The sequence below is a fragment of the Aotus nancymaae genome, unplaced genomic scaffold, assembly GCF_030222135.1.
Source record: "Aotus nancymaae isolate 86718 unplaced genomic scaffold, 86718_ANA_hifiasm-v0.15.2.pri h1tg000007l, whole genome shotgun sequence".
Lineage (NCBI taxonomy): Eukaryota > Metazoa > Chordata > Mammalia > Primates > Aotidae > Aotus > Aotus nancymaae.
The window spans coordinates 65293194-65314044 of NW_026988418.1; the positions used below are offsets into that span (position 1 = coordinate 65293194).

Here is a 20851-nt window from a genome sequence, read left to right on the forward strand (position 1 = left end):
GCATTTCTGGGGTGATGCAAATGTTGCATTTCTATGCCGTCTAGCATGGGAGCCACATGTAGTTACTGAGGCCTCGAAATGTGGATAGTAGAGCTAAGGAACTGAATGTTTACTTTTACTTCATTCTAATTAATTTAAACTTAAATAGCCGCCCTACCTGACAGTGCAGTTATAGATACTTCTTACCCTGGATCACATTTGAATCACTTGAGATGTCTTTTAAAAGTTCTGGGTTGGGCGCGGTGGCTCATGGCTGTAATCTCAACACTTTGGGAGGCTGAGGCAGGCTGATCATGAGGTCAGGAGATTCAGACCATCCTGGCCAACATGCTGAAACCCCATCTCTACTAAAAAACAAAAAAGTTAGCAGGGCATGGTGGCACGTGCCTATAGTCCCAGCTACTCAGGAGGCTGAGGCAGGGAATCACTTGAACCTGGGAGGTGGAAGTTCCAGTGAGCCGAGATCACGCCACTGCACTCCAGCCTGGTGACAGAGCAAGATTCTGTCTCAAAATAGCCTGGCGCCTGAATCTCACTCCTAGGAGTCTGATTTTGTTGATCTAGGATGGGGCTTGGGGATCAGTATTTTTTTTTAAATAACCCAGGTGATGCTCCGGTAAGCCAGTATTGGGAAGCACTGATCTGAAGCTGTCCACCACACCCTCAGGGATGGGGAGGCCCCGTTGTCATAGCTTTGCCCCGATGTGTGTTCGGGCCTTCAACTGCTCTGGCCGGTCCTAACACCCCTCTCCCCATGGAAAGCCACATCCTCAGTCTCCTCTCCAGCTCCAGTAGGAAGGTCGAGCCCTAATGAGGGCCCTCACACAGACTCCTGGCTAGCACGGGAGAGCCCTGCTAGACACATTCACTTCCCAGCCTGGAGACAGGACTCATTCATCTGAGAGCCTGCAAGGACCTAGCCAGCTCCCTCTGCCCTGGCCAGCAGGGCTCAGCAGTCAAGGACCCTTATCCTCACAGGACCTGGGGTCCCTTGGGCAGAGCCCAACCAGTCATTTGCCCAGGCTGGGCTAGGCTGGGCTAGAGCAGGGGCTGGCGACCAGACCTGAGGTTTGGCCGCTTTCTTCCCGTTTTCCTGGGAGCAGATATGCAGATGGATGTGTTTGGGACAGCAATAATACAGGAGGTTTTGGTAACAAGACTGAAATTTGGAGATAATCCTCCTCCCCTGTGCACCGTGGAGTAAGGCTCTCTGAGCTGGGGTTCATCCAGCAACTGCTGCCTACCCACCCTGATTTTTGCCACCCACACCCCAAAAACAACTTTTCCAATGACTCACATGGCAGCTTGTGCACTTCTTTTATTATTAAATATATAAGCAGCTTTCTATTTTTTTAAATAGATATTTAAATGACTTTATATAAAATAATTCACCACTTCCAAGTATAAAAACAAAATCTCACAGTACGTGAGCCAATGTCCCCTCTTGGCTTCTCAGAGAACAGAAGGGGTTCCTGAGCAGGTAGCCTGGGGAGACACCAGAGGTGGCTATGGGGCTCCTCGTTCTCTGATGCCACCAAGAGCAAACAAAGAGCTTCTGCAGTGGGTTGGATTGCTTTTTTGGCCTTTAAAATATTGTATGTTTAAGGTAGAGGGATGAGGGAGGAGTGCCTTTTTTTGTTTTTTTCTTCCATTTAAAAATATGTGTTTTCTAGCATCAAATATAGAGGCTGTGACAAGAAGGCTATGTCCCATGTGCAAGTTCACTGCCTTCCCTCAGTTGTCAGCATCAGGGCAGGGGAGGTGGGGCCAGAAGACCCTCACCTTCCTGGGCAGGAAGGGAAGGTCATGGGCCCGGTGGAATGCCCAGGTAGGGCAGGGTCTCTCAGTGGAGGGCCCAGGGCAGCGGGAGAGAAGGCACACAGCAGTACAAAGGAACCAAGGGGCAACTGGCAGCCCTGTCACCCGTTGGCTAGATCTCAGAGCCACCACCATGGGCTGGCCACAAAGTGGAGGCTCTCCAAGCACAGGAAGCTGAGGCCTGGATCTCCTGGTTCCTCTCCCACCCTGGCTTTCCCCGTTAGACGTGACGGTAGAGGGGCTGGATGGGGGCTGAAGGTCATCACTGCCCACCGAGGTCAGGAAGCAAGAAGGGCGAGAAGAGGATGGGAGCTGGGTGCCATGCAGGTAGGGCCAGGATGCAGCCCAGCCCAGGGCTCCTGACAGGGACAACTTGCTCGGCCCCAGGCTCCTGTCGGCAGCAGGAAAGGACGCTGGGCTGGGAGTGCAGACCCTCCCCCAGCCTCAGGGGTATACCTATATTTCAAAGGCCATCTTTAGTCAGCACTCACCCTGCAGCCTCTCTGTCGGTGCCCTCCCCTCCCCGGCTCTCTCCCACCAGTCCCTTCCCTCTTGGGAATGTCAAAGTGCAAGATGCAGAATCCTGGGCAAACAACACAGCCTAAAGACCGGCTCTGGCTGGCAGCCCAGGGAGCTGTCCCACCCCACTCCACCCCGAGGAGTCAAAGGCCAGGTCAGGAGAAGGTCAGGGCGGAGGGGCTCCCCCAGTCGACTGGTGAGACCAGCTCAGTGCCGGAGACTGGGAAGAGGCTGGGGAGTGGAGGATGGATGGATGCTGGCTCATGGATAGATGGGGGCAGGCTTCAGCAGGCAGGTTCAGTGTTCACAGTGCAATGGCTTCCTTCATGAGGGGAGCCTCTGCTTGGCCTCCCAGAGAAGCTCTGGCAGGTGCTGGAGGGAGGAGATGCAGAGGCCAGGGCTTGATCCCCTCTTGGCATCTTTGGCAGGTCAGGCAGGTCCTGAGGGCAGGGCTGGCCTCCCCCTGCGCCTGGCAACCAATACAGGGCACTTAGGTGAGCTGAGGGTGTAGACCCCTCAGGCTGTCAGTGCAGACCGGCAGGTCCAGAGGCCTCCTCTTCCCGTCTCTCAGGCTGCACACCTTTACGGGAAATCAGGCTGACATGTCCCGCCCCGCGAACTTCAGAATCCTCTCTCTGGAGACAGGTTCCTGCCTGTCCAGGCCAGGATCCCTTGGCACTAGGCAGGCCCTCTGGGTGCAGGGTTCTTCCACTCCTCAGCGTCCACCATGCTGTCCCACAAGCCACAGGCTGGTGGGTCCCTGGCCCGGGTGCTGGCCTAGAGGGGAGTGAGGGGAGGGTGCAACCCCTGAGAGGAGAGGGTCCTGAGCTGGACCCGCCGGCTCAAGCCCATGGGAGCCTCCAGGGCCCACAATAAATAGTGGCAGCATGGGGAGCACCCTCTGGCCTCTCTCACTCAGTCAAGGGTCTGTGGGTTGAGGCAGAGGGGCCTCAGCCTGGCCACTCTGGTCCAGTCCTGGCAGGCAGGAGCTCTGATGGAGGGCAGACCACATTCCAGGAGGATGGCCAGGGAGAGGTGGTGGTGGATGCCCTGTAATGTCTCCTCCCATGGAGAGACTGTCCTGTGTGTGCAGCTGTGGGAGAGAAAGAAAGGCTAGTCAGCAGAGTGGGAGTGCGGGGAGGGTCACTGAGGACATGGGTTGGGAGGTGTGGCATTCCTGTGGGCTCCTGGCGGTGCTGCAGGCAGGACTTCCTTTCCTCCCTTCCCTGGCCTTTCCAGACGCCACAGACAGACCAGGCGGCTTTCTCTGGCACCAGCCCAGGCCTCTGGCCAGACTGGCCTCACCTCCTACCTCCTCTTGGGGAACCAGGGACCCCAGCGGAAGATAACAGAGCCCTGGGAGAGGTCTGGGCAGGGCTGGGAAGAGGGTTACTGCTCAAGAAGAGAGCTGTGACAAGGAGGGATGGGGCACTTGGACCCTCCTCAGGCAGAGTCATCTCATTGGCCTTGGTCCAGTGAGCGAAGGGTGATTCCTGCTAACACTAGCAAAGAAGAATCTTTCATTTCTACCTCCACACCATTCGTCAGAGAGGAGCATCACAGATGATGTCCAAGACAATAGGACGGAGCTAGTTGAAGAGGAAGAACAGGCCCAGAAGGAAAAGTCTAGAGATAGTGCTGGGACAAGGAAATCCCCACACTGCTGTTTGGCATGCTGACCCCTAAGCAACCCAGCCCCTCCTGGATGGGCCGAGGGCTTTGCCTCCTGCATCACCCATGGGAGTCAGGGCCTTGTCCTCTCCCCCTCCACACCCATCCTTGTCCTCTTGCCCAGCATCCTCAGGACGCTTTGTTCCCAGAGCAGAAATCCCCTGGATCCCGTCCAACAGTTTTTGACTTTGGACCTTGTGTGGAGCCTCCCTCCCAACATCCATAGGCCATACTGGGTAAGGAGGAAAGATGGAACCACAGCCTCTGGCTCCCTGCCCATTCCCATGCTCTGGAAGGAAAGAAGGGGAACCATAAACTGGACATGAGCCATTCTGGGTACAATCAGGACACAGGCCCTGCTAAGGCCCAGGAGGAGAGAAGGACCTGGTGGGCGAGTTCCAGCCTGTTGCCCCGTCTCCTAGCTGCTTAGGGATGAGGGGCTGCTGTCTGCAATTTCTGTGGCTCCAAGTCCCTATCTCAGTCTCTGCCTCTATGCTTCCCTCTCTCACTTCTCTCATCAGGGCAGCAGTCAGTCTAGGGGCTGGCACTCAATCTCTCCAAGACCACTGGTGCCTGGCCTGGAGACCACCTCAGGGCTGGACCTGCTGGGCCAAGTGGGGTCTGGATGTAGCCCCTGCCCTGGGTTCCCTCTCCAAGTGAAATATTGAGGAGAAGAAGAGGAAAACTTGGGACAGGCCTGAGAATAAGCAAGTGGGGAAAGGAGGGTGGGTGTGTAGAGGGATGGGACGGAGAGCCAAGACCATGGCGGGGGTCTGGGGGGATGGCGACCAGTGGGGAGGGTAGTGTGGCACTGAGCCACCAGCCACCAGTTCTGAGGAGGCCTGGGTCATTTCACAGTCTTTCCAGTGCCCCAGCTGACCCATTCACCCATCTTAGCCCACCCCACTGACAAGGCAGACCCCAGGATTCCAGATATGTTGTTACTGCTGGCTCTTGTCTAAATAGGTTCCCTGGTTTTGAGCATTTGCCAAATTCCCTGTCTCTCTAGAAGGGGCCCAGACCTGTCACTCCACACATGGGAGAGCCCTGTGGCACTGGCTTGCACTTGGTAAAGGTTGTGACTGGAAACTGGGCACCCCAGCTAGTCGGCCAACCAACCAGCCAGTCAGGCAATCAGCCGGTCAGTTGGTCAATGGGCTCCCCAAGCAACAGCTGGGCAGTTAGGCAGTTACCAGATAGTTGGTTGGTTAGTCAATCACCCAGCCAGCTGGTCAACCAGTCAGTCAGAGTCAGTCAGTTAGCTGGTTAACTGGTCAGCTAGAGACAGCTGGCTAGGGTCAGTCCGTGAGTCAGCCCTGAAGCACTCAGTCAATATTTATTGCTTGTTTGGCAAATATGGAAAGGGCTTCTCTGTAGTAGAACCCAGGATGGACAAAGAAACACAAAAAAAGTGGAAGATGGTCCCTGCCCTCAAGGGGCTTACAATCTTAGGGATGTGGAATGTACATACACACATAAAATAAGATTTAAAAAAATATGAACACAACATCCAAATAAGTGCAAATTAATATACTATTAGCCAAATACAAAAGGGCAGGAGGGGCATGACTTTTGAAAGGAGCAGTCACAAGTTGTGGAGAAGCCAGGAAGGCTTCCTGTTGGGTGGCTGTGGGCTTGGGTGGGAGGGGGAAGATGTGGGCCGGCTAGGGTTGGGGGCCAGGGGTGAAGAACAGTAGGGTCACAGCTACATCAACAACATGGGCAAGGAGAACGGCAGGCACTCATCAATGTGCAGGAGCCACAGTTGGGATGGCTATGAAGATGACAGAATTAGGATTTCAAACAGCTTCAATAGGCTAGGGTGATGGCAGAAGCCAACAAGGTGGCTTTAACAAAGGTGAAATAAACTGCACTTTGGTTAAAAAAGTTAAGTTGTCCAAGTACAGGGTAGAGAAGGTCTGGCTTGACAGAGGTTTATGGGACATGAAACTAGGGGTTTTAATAGACTACAAGCTCATCATATGACAACAGTACGATGCAGTTGTTAAGAAAAAAACTAACGCAATGTTAATCTGCACGAATAGAAGAATACTGTCCGTATCAAGGAAGGTAAGAGTCCCACTGTACTCTGAGCTGGTCAGACAACATCTGGAGTACTGTGTCCAGGGCTGGGCGCCACATTTTCAGAGGGACATTGACAAACGAGTGTGTCCAGGATGGTGAGGGGTCTGAAAACCATATCATATAAGGAACGTTTGAGGGACTTGGCTACACTTAGCTTAGAGAATTCTCAAAGGGGACACGGATACCTGACTTGAAATATCTGAGGGCTTTCATGAGAAAGGAGGGAAGACCAGTGTGGAGGGGGCAGAGAAGCCAGTTTTGCCTCGAATGAGGAAGGTGTTTCTCCCAGTCTGACTGGAAGATGGCATGGGCTGTGGCTAGCACGGAGTTGGTCTGGAACTGGGAGAGTGTGACAGGCAGCTGGCTGGCTCCCTGTCGGGAGAGGGGCAGCCCCTTTGGGGTGACCCAGGGCCAAATGACCCGAGAGCCCTTCCAAGATTCAGGTTCTATGTCAACATGATCCTAAAAGCAAGGAAGCAGGACTGACCTTGGCTTGGGAGGAGGACCAGATGGGGGAGTGATCTGGCAAGCCGCTGCTGTCAGAGGGACTTGGCAGCCAAGCTAAGAACATAGGGCTTGCAGTGGCTGCCATGCAGAGCTACTGAAGATTCCCCAGGAGGGTAAATACCTCATAAAGGCCACATTTGAAGAGGGAGGTGTGGTTGCTCTGGGGTTAACGGTGGCAGCAACACCAGAAACCCAGTGCAGAGGTAACAGTCTCTGGCCTCAGCGGGGTGGATGGAATGGAGGGGCAGAGGAATAGCTGAGGACCTGGAAAGGAGAGGTGGCTGGACCTAGCTGGAAAGGGAAGTGGATCGCCCAGAGGAAAGGGAGTCAATGTAGGGGCCTCAGGGGAATTGGTGTCACCAACAGGTGAGGGTGACTGGAAAAGGGTATAGCTAAGTTTTAGGAGTGGAGATCAAAATCAGAATCTTACCTTAGAGTTCCCTCTACACTGGCAGTTCCACCTGTCTGTCTTCATCCTGAGTCAGGGGGCTGCAGGCAGAGCACAGGTCTGGCATTAGACATCAGCAGAAGCAGGGGAGTAAGGGCACCCGGGACCCTATAGTTTACCCCTAAGCCCCACACATGCTCTAGGCCCTCTCAGATTGAAAAGACCCAGAACTGCCTAACTCTAAGGAGAAATCAGGAAAAAGCCCAGATATCTGGGAAAGGAGGGAGCCCTTCTTCTCTACCCAAATCCTGTTCCGGAGCTCCGTTTCCTCAGAGCCAGTGGGAGAGCCCCACCACCACCAAGAGGGGAAACAGATCCCAAGCCAGGTCCCCAGTGCCTTCCAGAGTCCCACTGCAAGCTCTCACCTGCCCTCTGGCTGCTCCAAGGGAGAATCCACTCTCTGAGACTCTAGACGGCTCTGAGGACAGCAAAGAGCACCTCACTGAGGAGTTGGGGAAGGATGGAGATGGGGGTGGCCCCATCCCCAGTAAGGGCTGCCCCAGGTATTAATGAGAGAGTTGCAAGAGTCCTCCCAGCTACCTGAAAGTGGGGACCAGTCAGAGGCCCTAGGGAGATCTCTGAGGTCTCTCTGCTGACGGTGCCCCTCTCCTCTCCCCATGCCCTTGCAGGCTGTTTCCTCTGGGTCCTCCTGCCCCAGGCTCTGCAGAACTCCCACTGTGGGCCCACCCTGACACATTCACACAGCATTGCTCTCCTCCTCCAGCTCCCTGACTGTCTGGTTGTCATCCTGCTGTCCGCCCAAGAATATTCCCTCCCACTCCCTGCTGCTCCAGCCCCTTCCCGTTGACCTTATAGCTTAGCCTTCCCAATTCTCAAAGCAGCCCTCTGTTCCCACCTCTCATCCTCTCTGCTGAGCCAGGCCCTATCTCGCTGCATCTGAAGAGCCCAGGCCACACCCGAGCTGTCCCCCCCCCGACCAGCACCCCCACCAGGCTCTGCCCCTGCCCTAAGGGACCACCTCTTCTTCCTCATGGAGATCTGCTCACCCGCCACCTCCGCCTGTAGAACAAGAGGCCGCCGACAGCCAGCAAGACCAAGGTGACGCTGGGCACCAGCGGGCCGCAGACAGACTTCAGGAGCTGCAGGCTGGAGGATTCCTCATCGCCTGTGTCAGTCAAAGGAACGGAGTTAAAACGGGCCAGGGACCTGGCTGCCCCGTCACTTGCTGGTCCTCCTTCCAGCTCTGCCGGGCTCCTCCGATCCCTGGTGCTCCTCCTGCTCTCCAGCCCCTTAAGGGACAGCACGCTGCCCCAGGGGTGTTTTCTGGAAAGCTGTGGCTGAGCAGAAAGGGTAGAGGGGTTGCTGGAGCCTTGGGGGCGTGGTGATGAAATCCTGGGAGAGCCTGGCTCCGGGGGGTCTCTGAGCAGGGAAGATGGACGGTCTGTCTTCTGGGGGGTGTGATTCCAGTCCTGGTCAGTGGGCCTCACAGGGTTCACTCTGGGCAAGGCGGTACCAGTTACGTCTGCCAGCTGTTGGCCGTTTGCTGATGCAGGGAGTGGAGAAGATGCTGAGAAGAAGTTGCTGGGTCTGGAGGGCTCTGCCTGCATGCTGCCCCCTACTGGCCTGGAGGGGGAAAGCTCTGTCCCTTGGGGGACGGGACTCTCACTGGCCTCTCCAGAGGCTTCTTCTGGGGCCCAGTTAGTACCCAATGCAGAGTCAAGAATATCCTCCATCCCGGGGTTGAAGGCCCCGACAGAGGGGTCAGGCTGTGGTGAACCACTGATGGTCCCGTCCTTGACAACTGGGGTCTCTGGCGGCTCAAGGCTCTGGCAGGTGTTCCTGGGTGGTCGCTCCTTGGCACTGTCTGGGTCCACTGTGTGCAGGGGCTGCTTGCCAGGCAAGTGGGAGCTGCCCTCAGAGTCATCCCAGGTCAAGCCAGCCATAGGGGCCGTGGAGGGGGCGAGGGGCTGATGAGGGGAGACAGAGGTCGGGTCACTGCTAGGGATGGCTTTGGGGTACAGGCAGTTGCAATCAGGCTTGGTCACCACATCTGAAAGAACCATAGAGAGGGAGAGAGAAAGATGGGGAGAAGATAGAGTCACTAGCATCCAGCACAGCTTTCCCAGAGAGGGGCAAGAGGGGGATATGAGTCTGGGGAGCCTCATCTCCTAGCTCAGCCCTTGGGCTGAGAAGTGGATGGGACTAGAGTGGGTGCTCATGACACAGGGAAGGTGCCGTATGCAGGGTCTCATGGGCAGAGACAAAGAGCAAGGTTGAGATGCACACACTGGGGGTGGGGGAGAAGGAAGACAAGAGAACAGACCACGCCGGGGTTCCCGCCGGCCACAGGCCAAGCTAGGAGTGAGCAGCAGCCCGGCCAGGAGGCTGAACAGTTGCCTTCCTGACCAACATAAGACAACCTCAAGCCCCAAAGACACTGGTGTCATGCATAGCCAGGAGCCACACAGCCACAGCCACAGGCAGGAACGTGATAGGGCTAGAATGCAGCCAAGGCTTGAGGCCTTGGAATTGAAGCAACGAGACTGGACTTGGCCACTGGCAAGTTGCAGGGCGCTAGACCCTGCCTTGGGAAGCAAGGTTGAAGGTAGAAGGGCACATGTGTTGCGGGACGCAGAGACGAGGACATGCAGTGTACACATGTATGCAGCTGAGCCAGCCCTGGGAGTTCGAATGATGCTCAGACTTCAAATCCAGCCTTGTCCCTTGAGGGAACGCCCAAGGCATCCTGGGGACTTCTGGAGCCAGGGTGTCCCGGTGATTCTCAGCAGAGCTCCTGGTGCAAGGGCCCTGACTCCCAGATGGGTGTCAGCTGTCTCCACAGAACCCCCCACACGTTCAGCCAGCCTGCAGAACCAGTGGGGAAAGCTTCCATACCGACAGGGCTCCCAAGACAGGTTCCCATTTCCACTCCCTAATCTCAAGGCACCAGCATGCTCCTTCTTGACACCGCCACATGCAGACATATTGTAGGTGTACATGCACACACATGCCAGAAAACACATGTGCCCAGGACCAGAGGTACATGAAGCCACATATGTACACGGAACAAGCACATTCATGCACACAGGGACACGAGTAGAAGCCAGGCTGCCTCCCCAGGGGTCCCTCCAACTTCACATCTCGCCTCCCAGTCCCCGTCCTATATGCACCACCCCCACACACTTGCCGGCGCCTTCCATGCTTACCTTGGTTGAAGCATTCAGCAAAGCTATCATTGCAGTTCTTGCTGAAAATATTCCAGTCCTCATCAAGAAGATTCTTTATTTCATTAAAGACATTCCTGACCTTCTCCAGCAACTGGAGAGGTGTCTCATAGAAAGTTCGGACGCAGGCCTGGAAGGAGATCAGGGCCCCCTTTCGTGAGCATGACCATTGGCCCCACGTCTCCATCTTGTCTGCCAAATTCCCTTGGCCTTTCTCACATCCGTCTTCTTTTTCCCTTCTGTTTCCTCCCTCCCCTTTCCCGTTTGCAGCAGATCGAGTACTGAGGTTATGAGATATGTCGTTCATTCACAGACCCATTCAACACATGTTTATGTGCCAGGCATATGGTAATTACCTGGGAATCATGCAATTAACAAGAGAGAGGTGGTTCCTGGCTGAGTTGGACACTGAGTCCAGCAGGGACTAAACACATTCTTACAAGTGCAGTGAGTCCTATGAAAAAGTACTGGGCCGTCCGATGGTGTGCAACAAGGGGAACTAAACAGGTCCAGGGAGAATTTCCCCCAGGAATCAACTAAAAGATGAGCGAGAAAGAGATGGGATTGGAGAGAGCTGTCCAGCCTGCAAGAGCTGAACGTGCAAAAGTCCTGAGGCAAGAAAGTGCAGGAAAAGTCCACAGACTAAGAGAAAGCTGTCATGACTGCAGCACTGCTCCACCAAGGAGGAGCGTGACAAGAGATTTAAGTGGAGAGAAGTTAGCAAGGGCAGGTCTTGAGGGCCTCATGGGCCAAGCCCAGGTATTTTAGTATTGTCCACAGAGCAAAGGGAAAACACCTGAAGGGGTGTTAGGGAGGTGGGCAGTGGCATGATAAGAGTTAAGTTTGAGAAAAATCATCTAGCTGTAGCGTGGCAAAGGAAACAGGGCAGCCGCCAGGGATGTGGGTCCTTTGCTGGCCTTGGTGTGTCTTGGAGGGAGGGCTGAGGAGGTCCCAGCCCTGTCTTCTGTGCTGCGCAAGAGACCCAGGCTTCCTACACTCGCCAGAGCTCTGAGAAGCTGCACCATCCTGGGTCTTCTCCCACCTCTCAAGCTGCCCCTTTTGTCTCCTTACCAAGCTCCCCTTCTCCTGATGTCCAAATGCTGCCATCCCTCAGGGCTCACTCCCAGGCCCACCTCTCCTTTCATACCAGGCCATGCCACCCATGCCCACAGCTTCATCCAGGGCCTAACTGCCACAGAATCACAAATACCAAGTTTTCCCTTAAACTGAGCTTCACAGGGGAGAACCATGGGCTTCACTAGGCTGTGAAGTCCTTGAAGGCATCACTGCATACCCCTGACCTGTGCAGTCGGTCCTTAAGAAATGTTCACCAGATAGATGTATGAATGACAAGACTGGGCTCAGCTCCATCACTCACCAGCTAGGTGCCAGTGACCAAATAAGCTAGCCAGTTTGGGCTAATTTTCTCATCTGTAAATTCAAAACAATAACTTCTGCCAGGCTCTCCCCAGGGCTGCCGTAAGGAAGGTGAGTTGGCTCTCTTGCCTCTTCCGTCATAAACCTGCCTCCCTCCCAGCTCACCTCATACTTCACAGAGAACACAGGAGTCCTCCGACAGAAAGCCCTCCCTCATACCCACCTGTCTCAAGGGAGGATGTGCCTTTCATCCTCAGGAGCTCCAAATCCCTCCCTCCGTCTTCTAGGGAGACTTCCTGGGGGCTAGCTCCTCCAGCTTCACCTGCCTCTCCCTCCTGGAGCCTGTCCCTCAGCATTCACACCTGCCCTCCCTCCTGGAGCCTGCACCTCAGCATTCACACCTGTCTACGGGTGAATATCCAAGTGGACAGCTGCTTAAGATGCAGATTCCTGGGGTCACTCTGTTTTGTTTTGTTTTGTTTTGTCTTGTTTTGTTTTTGAGACAGAGCCTCCCTCTTGTTGGCTAGGCTGGAGTGTAGCGGCACAATCTCAGCTCACTGCAAACTCCACTTCCTGGGTTCAAGCGATTCTCCTGCCTCAGCCTCCTGAGTAGCTGGGATTACAGGCATGTGCCACCATGCCCGGCTAATTTTAGTATTTTTAATAGAGACGGGGTTTCACCATGTTGACCAGACTGGTTTTAAACTCGACCTCAGGTGATCCACCTGCCTCGGCCTCCCAAAGTGCTGGAATTACAGGCGTGAGCCACCGTGGCCAGCCCTACAGCCTCTCTTAATTCAGTGCACCAGACTCTCTAGGGTTGTGTACTGGGAATATGTATTTCAACATATTCCCCAAGTGATTCTTAGGAATCCTAATGTTGGAAAACTGCAGATTTAATATCTCTCTTATTAAAATTTTTTACCTGGCCAGGCACAGTAACTCACATCAGTAATCCCAGCGCTTTGGCAAAGGCAGAGAGATTACTTGAGCCTGGGAGTTTGAGACCAGCCTGGGCAACATGGCAAAACACTATCTCTACAAAAAATAGCTAGACATAGTGGGGTGTGCCTGTTGTCCCAGCTACTAAGGAGACTGAGGTCAGAGGATCAATTGAGCCTGGGAGGTTGAGACTGCAGTGAGTCATGATTGTGCCTCTGAACTTCAGCCTGGGTGACAGAATGAGACCCTGTCTCAAAAAAAAATTCTTCAATCACACACTCCCTTTAGCTGCATCTTGTTTTCTGCCCCCATTCAGATTCAAGTTCTTCCACAGCGGTGCCTCTACTTCCTCTCTTTCTATTCAAGATGATCCGGCACCTGTGACACATTGCCAAGTCCGATGGTCAATTCCAGCCCTCACCTTGCTTGAGTTCTCAGCCCTTCTTTATGAAGTCCCATCACTCTTTCCATGCCGGAACCCAGTGTCCCGACTCTGCACTCTCCTTCTTTCCCTCCCAACTTTAGGCTGCTCCTTGCCGGGTCCCCATCCTCCGCCTGCCCTCCAAATGCTGGGTTCCTGGGCCTGCTTCTCTTCTCACAGCGGGCAGTGCTGTCCAGCCCCATGGCTTCACAGAGGAGCCACACGCCCATGCCTCGGAGATCTGTGCATCGCCAGTCACACTCAAGGCCCACATGTCTGGCAGCCTGCTCGATGTCTTCACTCACCATCTCATGAGCACCTCACGTCTGCTGTGCCCCAGACTGAACTCCCGTCTTGCCTCAAATCTGCTCTGCCCACGGATCGTCCCCATGTCAGCATCATTGGAATATTCAGGTGCTCAAGACAAAAACCATCCTTGGCTCTTCCTTTCCCTCAGCCTCTCACATCCACTGCACATACCAAGTCTTGTTGATTCTGCCTCCAAACGCATGTCCAGTCCATTTGCCTCCACCTTCGCTGTATCACCCTGGTCCAAGTCGCCAATATGTCTGGCCTAGACTCCCACCTTCTGCTGGTCTCCCAGCCTCCCTTCCTGCCATGGTTTATCCTCCACACAGCAACCAGGTCAGTCTTATAACCTGAAATTAAGCCACGTGCCTGTTCACAATGGCTTCCCTCACACTTAAGACAAAACCCCACACCTCTAAGACCACAAATGATCTGGCTCCTGCCTTCTCTCCTCTCCCTCCTTCACTTCCCACACTCTGGCCATGCTGATAACCCTTTGGGTCCCTGAATGTGCACTTTCCTGTTTGATCATCTTAGGGTTTTGTGCATAGCTTTTCCTGTTCCAGAATGTTCTTCTAGCCTTGTTGCTTTCAACTCTTACTCATCTTTGGAGCTCAGATTAATATTTGCTGACTCAGAAGCCTTCCTTGTCTGTTTCCCCAACTCCGTGGAAGTCCGTCTTCTTGGGAGACTTGCTGGAGGTTAGCTCCTCCAGCTTCACCCGCCCTCCCTCCTGGAGCCTGCCCCTCAGCATTCACATCTGTCTACGGGTCAATATCCAAGGAGGTCATAACCATCAGTGGGACAGCTGTTTAAGATGCAGATTCCCCGTTGCTTTCCCTGAACCCTGCAAAGCCTTCCTTGTCTCTTCTTCCTCAACTCCATGGAAGTCCGAGTTCCCGTTGCGCTCCCTGAGCCCTACAAGGTTCTTGTTCCCAGCTCGCTCCTCCACCTCCTTCCGGTCGTCTCATCCCTGGTTTACTCTTCTCCAACGCGGTTACTGCCATGCTACATATTGTATATTTTACTTACATATTTTGTTAACTGTCTCACCAGCACTACCACCACCCCCAAATGTAAGCTCCAGGAATGTAGGGATTTTTGTCTGTTTTGATCACAGCTGTTTCCTGGTGTCTAGAACAGTATCTGGTACACGATAGGCACTCAATAACTGCTTGCTGTTGGAATGAACAGTCCTTACAGTTTGCAATTCTATTTACTGGTGTCATGGTTTGTTTAACAGCTGCCAACCTCACTTGACTACAAGCTACATGAGGCGACACCATGTATTTGTTGCTCACGATGACATCGTCAGGATCCAGCATGATGCCTCGTGCCTCCTGCCCGGTAAAGGTTGGTGGGATGACACATGAATGAGAGTGAGCAAGCAATGGTGTGAGGCGAGGTGAGCAAACGTACTCTGTGCCTGTGGATGGAGCGGTGCCTCCACAGCCGCCTTTGCCCTCACTCAGTGCTCTTGGCCCCAGGGCTCTCCTACCTTGTCATGCTCCTCATAATCCGTGGTAAAGCAGCTGTTCAGCCTCAAAGAGAGTTCCTGCAGCTGCACGACGGCGATGGCATTGGGGGTGTTGTCTCTGAAGCGCATGGTGTCCTCCATTATGTCTTGTATCAGGAGAAATGCCTTCTTAAGGTAGCATACCTGATCTTTCTGAAAAACAGCAAGCTGGGCTTATGGCCTGGCCACTGTGGCCTGGGAACCCCCAACCCCAGGTAGATGGAAGGCTGCAGCTTGCCTTCCTCCTGCCCCCAGGGGCGGGACCTCACCACACCAGCAACAAGGAGAATGCCGCCCTCGGCTTGCCCATCCCTCTGTCTTTGGGATCTAGCACTGTTGAAGATTGGGCTAGAGTGAAGGAAATGTGGACTCTGATTACAGAGTTCTCTGGGTTTCTAGAATATGAGGCTTTAATCAGAATGGATGTACATAGGGAAGGTGGACTCCAGGGAACCCCCCCACCCCACATTTTTTTTGTCCCCTCTTGGCTTGCTTTCACAAGTCTTTTACCATATGGCCCCTTCAAATCCTCTGGGGCAGAGGGGTGCTGAAGATTATCTCATGGTCCAAAGAATAACCTCTGTGTTTTGTCTCCCTAAAGAGCTGGTGATTGCCTTGAAGACAGACTCTGCTTTGGCTCTCTACCCCCAGCACCCAGTCCAGTAGGTTCCCAGAGAATGCTAGTCTTAACTAGCATTATGAGTGTTAGAGCAAGCGAGTGAGTGAATAAAATACTGAGGTTATTGTTTGGACCATGAGGTGTTCTCCAGTCCTAACAGAAGTGCATGTGGGTCTGGTGTGTGGAAGCTCAGAGACAGGGGCAACTTCTGGGTACCACAGCAGTTTTGTATGAGGCATAAAGATGAATAGATGTGGAATAACGATGAGGGGGCAGTTGGAAAGGCATAAGTCTTTGGGAAGAGCTTGTGCAAAGGATGCGAGGCAGGAAGGAGCAGGGAATGGGGAGGTGGTGGACAGGTTTGTGTGGTGGAGAATGGCTAGGCCTGGTGTAACCCAGACTAGACAACCTTGGCTTTCTTCTGGAGTGATGGGGGCCCTGATGTTTTTGGGAGAGGGAGGTAAAGGCAGCAGGTTGTGGTTTCAGAAAATTCCCCCTAGTGGTGAGATGAGGAGTGAACTGGAAGCAGGGAGACCAGTTAAGAGGCTCCTGAAATTGTCTAATCAACTGATTGAGGGGTGAAGGTGGGGACGGAGGAGGCAGAACCACCAACACTTGGTGGCTGGTTAGGTGTGGGGCAAGTCCAGGAAGGGCTGGACTACCTCCCTGCCTGCTGATTGGCCTGGCGAAGAGAAGTGACATCCTTAAGTGAAGCATGAGACCTGGAAGAAGTATTGATTTGCCTCAGGCCCTACAGCCAACCTGTCTCGATTCACATCAGGCCTCTACCACCTGCTAGCTATGCTCTTTCACCTCTCTGTGGGTAATAAACGGTATTTGTGTACCGCATCGTGGCACTGTCAGGACTAAATCAGAAAAGTGCTTGGCATCTAGTGAGCACTTGTTATGTATCAGGCCAGGAGAAGGGAATGGCAGGGGACTTGAGCCCTGGATCCCGGCACCCCAGAACTGAACACCCACAGATCCTCACACTCTCACCCTTTCCAGCTCTAGGCATTCTGCTGCTTTCATGCTCCCACACACACCACACCCTGAGAGGTACATGCAGGCTGGTGCATGGATTCTGTAAACAGCCATCACTTACCAACTGTTCCTGGTCTACAAACTGAAAGACAATTTGGCATGAGGTCTCCATCTGACTGTCAATCTGCAAGAGAGAGCAGGCCAGCGATTGCAGGATGTCTATAGCTTGACTCAGCTTTCGTCAGAATGGGACCTTAGCTTCTGGGTGGATTAGGGTTTCAACACCATCCCTGCTAACCACATGTGGAAAGACAGAGACAAGTCTAGAAGACCAGTGCCTTCCAGAAGCCCGGGGGAAGGCTGTAGAAAAACAAGTCTCCTCCTTCCACCTATCACCCCAGGAAATCTGACAAATGCCAGTTTGTTTTAAGAAAGAAATGTCTATAGGAGAATACAGGATATAATCTTCCCTGGGAGGTAGTGAGCTCCCTGTCATGGCAGGAATTCAAGCAGAGGCTGGATAAGCTCTGGGGGCTGAACAGCTGTAGGGGTTGGAGCTGGATGCCCTTAAAGCCCTCTTTAGCCCCAGAGCAGTAGTTCTGTGTTTTAAGCCTCAGAGAATGCGGGGCTCTTGGTCTCCCTTAGGTTGCTATAGCAACTACGTGCAGGAGAAGTAGTGCTGGGGCAAGAGAGGCAGAAGGCACAGCCCACAGAAGCTCAGGCCCTGGAGCTGGCCTTAGCCAGTGATGCCCCACCCTGCCTGCCTGGCCAGAGGGATAGTAAATTCCCACTGAGCAGGACAGCAGCCATGACAGCAACCTCTGTCTGCCTGGCTGGACCATGTATGAGCCTGATTAGAATGAGATATGGGCTCCTTCATGGCCCAGATGAGCAGACCATCCCAGCCTCAGGGCATGGGCAAGAGCCAGGGAAGTGAGGGTGGAAGACTGGGAGTTAGGCGAGAGACTCTTCTCCAAATCTGGGTGGGGCTCTGATGCCAGACTGGCGCCACATATGAGCGTCCAGGAGCTGGATGCAACATCTGGACACAGCAGGCTGACTGGGCTAGCTTCCCAGAGGAGGCATCCCATTGAGGGACAGCAGACCTCAGAAGCCTTTTCAGAGTCAGCGGTTGATGTTCCTGGGCAATAACTAATCCAGGCAAGCAGATGGAAGCCCACCCCATTCACTGCCTGCAGGGGAGTCAGAGAGGGCTTCAGGGGTGGGGAGACCAGAGGTCCTAACTTTGGGAAGGTTAGTGGAAGGTATCACCAGTGGAGCTAGTGGGAACCACAAGCAATGTCCTGCACTGGCCTACGTTCCTGCCTGCAACCCCTCTCTTTGACCTGCTCCCTGGCTCCTGCCTCCATTTCCCCAGTGGGGAGATGGTAGAATAAAGCATGGCCACACACTCACCAGCTGCTGCAGAGACTGCAGGTGTCCACTCCCAATCATGTGGCTACAGTACTCCGACACCTCCTCGGTGATACTCCTGCTCGCCAGGAGGCAGACCAACAACAGCAGGGAGCCCAGCCATGTCTATGACAGAGAGGGTATCATTTCTCCCCAGCTCTCACTCTCCCCAGTTAAGCCCCATGCCCTGCTCAGAGCAGAAAAAACAAAGGCCTCATACCTACAATGCTACAAGCTCTGCCCCTCACCCCAGGATAGAGCATCCCCCAAATCCAGCTTTCCCAGGATTTCTAACAGTCACAGCACAACCTTGTTCTCCCATGAGAACAACCCAAATGTCATCTTCTCCAAGAAGCCTTCCCGGATTAAACCAAACCTAACTACACGTTGAACTAATAGTGACACAGATGGTGTGCCTACCAGTTTAAATTTTAATTACACAGGAAGCTCGAGGGGAGGACTTGCATCTACCCATTTTTTCCGTCTCTGCAACATCAACACTGAGCCAAGCACTTTTTGAACTGCCCTCAAGTTCACGTTCAGGTACCCGCTTTCAGATGGCAAGCCAGAGACAGCTCCCCTGGGCTCAGTACTTCCTTCCACCTGGTTTCATGCAGATCTGGCTTTGCCACTGGAAAAACTGTGGGATCAAACTCAGTCTCACTGGGATCAAACTGATCTCTTGTCAGAGACCTCTTGGAGCCCTGGGTGTGTGTTTCAAAAGGAGCCCAACTGATTAATCAGAGGCACCAGTGCCAGTTCTGGGCCATCCCTTGCTTGGCACCCTGTTTGAGCACCATCAGGCTTTTCCTCCAGCCAGCTACCTCTTATGATGGCAGGGAAGTTTTCTGAGACCCCTCTCCTCTCCAAGGACCCACCTGGCCCAGTAGTTGCTCATCCCCAGAGTGATGGGACTGGCTCCTGACGCTCTGTCTTTTCCCTTCCTTCTTCTCTTCCTCCTCTTAAATGAGGTCTCCTCATCCCTATCCCTGGCCCTACATCTCTCCTTCTTCAGCCAAAAGCAGAGGGACTCGGGCTTTCTTTCTTCAGCTTGAGGTTGCCTCCTGAGAGCTCTCAAGCCTCCTGGAAGCTAATGCCCCCAGATTCAGGGAAATGATGGCGGGGTGGGGTGAGGCTTGACACTTTCCTGGACTATGGGCTTTGCCTCAATAATCCAGATGATGAGACAAATACTGCAGATTAGTAGCTCACTGGAAAAACACAAGAACGCTATGAAACAGCCCACAACAATGTGCTAAGCTACGTATCACTAAAAGTCCAAATGCTGGCCAGCTGTTATGAGGAGGAGAGCCCAGCTCTGGCTGGGCTATCAGGGAGACTGCAGAGAGCAGGGACCTCAGTGAGGCCTTGAAAGATGGGGAGAAGCTGATGGCAGGAGAGGGGTGGGAGGCATGGAAGGAAGAGGCACAGGTTGGTTTAATACCAGTCAACACAGGGACTGTGAGGTCCTGGCTGATCTGAGGGAGGGAAAGTGTGGAAGAGGGGGAGGACAGTCATGGGGGCTGGGGGACTTCAGGCTCAGTTGGGGAGGTTGCCCTGGGTGGGAACAATGGCCCAGGTTCTCAGAAACCTTAGGTTCGGGAATGATTGGATGAAACTGGGCCACTAGGGTACATCTGCCCCAGGCTGGCTGCCACTGAGGCTCTGGAGTGAATGGTATGGACGAAAGGGACTGCTTGGGAAGACAGTCTCCCTGGAGGCACTTCCAGACACTGATGCTTGAGGATAGCAAGGTGAGGGCAATGCTTAACCCCAAGGGCTGTCTGGTTTTGGTGATATTTCAGGCGTCAGTGTGGGGAGAGCGCAGCCACCACATGAGAGGCTGACTTTGAGGGTGGTCAGTGGGGATCCCCCTGGACCTGGGGCCTCCACTCTGCCTCCAGAGGATCTGGACAGGCAGCGGGGGAGTTAAAATTTGGCTTGCATCTGGCTGAGCAGGCTGTCCTCTGACTGCCTCTTCCTCCCATCCCTAGCCCTGGCCTCTGCCTGGGGAGCAGCCCTCTAAAGGAATCTCTGCTGCAGGTTCAGAGTTGCTAGGACACCTCAGCCCAGCTGTCCAGCCTCCTCTGCCACCCATCCTGTTCCATTGCATCTTACCCCGAAGCAAGGCCTCTGGAGAGACCTGGCAGGACCCAGCCCTTGGACCTCCCCTGTCTAAACACAGCCCCCTTGTCTTCCTCTTCTTTCCTCATGGTCTCCCCTTCAGCCCTGAAGCTTTGCTTTGCTGCCTATGGCTAACCCTTCTCCTTCCCCTCTCAGCCCTGTCTCCCCTCTCTCAGTGGGGCGCAGTCCCCTGTGGACCCACTCTTCCCTTTCTCACCTCACCTGCAACACTTTCTCCTCTACCCGCAAATAATTCTCTGCTCTTTCCCCCCCCAGGTTTCTCCTCTCATTTTCTTCCAGGGCTCCCCAGAAGCAAACCCATTTTGAGCCCGCTGGCTGGTCTTTCACAGTGCCACCCTCACTTTCTATGGCTGTAGCTGCTACTGACACAGTTGGGACAGGGCATCCCCTGTGCAGTCAGGAGCAGACCCCACCCCTGGCCACAGCTCTGCAGCACCAAACCCTCTCTCCACCTTCCTCCAGCACAACAGACCACCACAAAGCCCAGGATCTCCCCAGCCTGCTGAAACCAGAATTTGCAAGAAAAAGGGATTCTGAGCTAGCCCCAAGTAACCCCAGGGGGGCTGTTTGCCGGCTGTTGCAGCAGCCCCCTCACCAACCTCCAAACAGCCACCCAGGTCACCTGCCTGTGGGCTGGAACAAGCAGTGGTTTGCCCCTCTCCATCCCTCTGCCAGCAAGGCCCTGACATTCTGTAAGCTGGTTGACCCCTTGAACTTTCCCCGTCCAGAATTACCCACTCCCCAGCAGGGGCTTGGAAGCACGTGTGTGGCCGATGAGGAAGGTGCCCACGGAGGAAGGCACACACTCAGTGCACAGCCACTCCGCCCCCGCCTTGGTGGTGGTGGGTAGGGAGAGAGGCAGGACATCCTGGCTGAGTGAGGCCTCCTGCCT

General features: G+C 54.1%; 1 protein-coding gene across 4 annotated transcripts in view; it reads right to left on the reverse strand.

Annotated features, from left to right (window-relative positions):
• Positions 1-1300: 1300 nt before the first annotated feature.
• The window catches only part of CSF1 (colony stimulating factor 1), a 47772-nt gene continuing 28221 nt past the window's right edge, over positions 1301-20851 (reverse strand). For 3 of the 4 annotated variants that reach the window (XM_012468084.2, XM_012468086.3, XM_012468085.2), the window contains 8 exons: positions 17818-17940; positions 16523-16585; positions 14781-14951; positions 10216-10363; positions 8056-9059; positions 7414-7466; positions 7031-7089; positions 1301-3430 (listed from right to left, as the gene is read on the reverse strand). In XM_012468084.2, the coding sequence (XP_012323507.2) occupies positions 7044-7089; positions 7414-7466; positions 8056-9059; positions 10216-10363; positions 14781-14951; positions 16523-16585; positions 17818-17940 (1608 nt within the window). In that variant the 3' untranslated portion in view covers positions 1301-3430; positions 7031-7043. The other variant, XM_012468087.2, reaches the window with a different exon arrangement.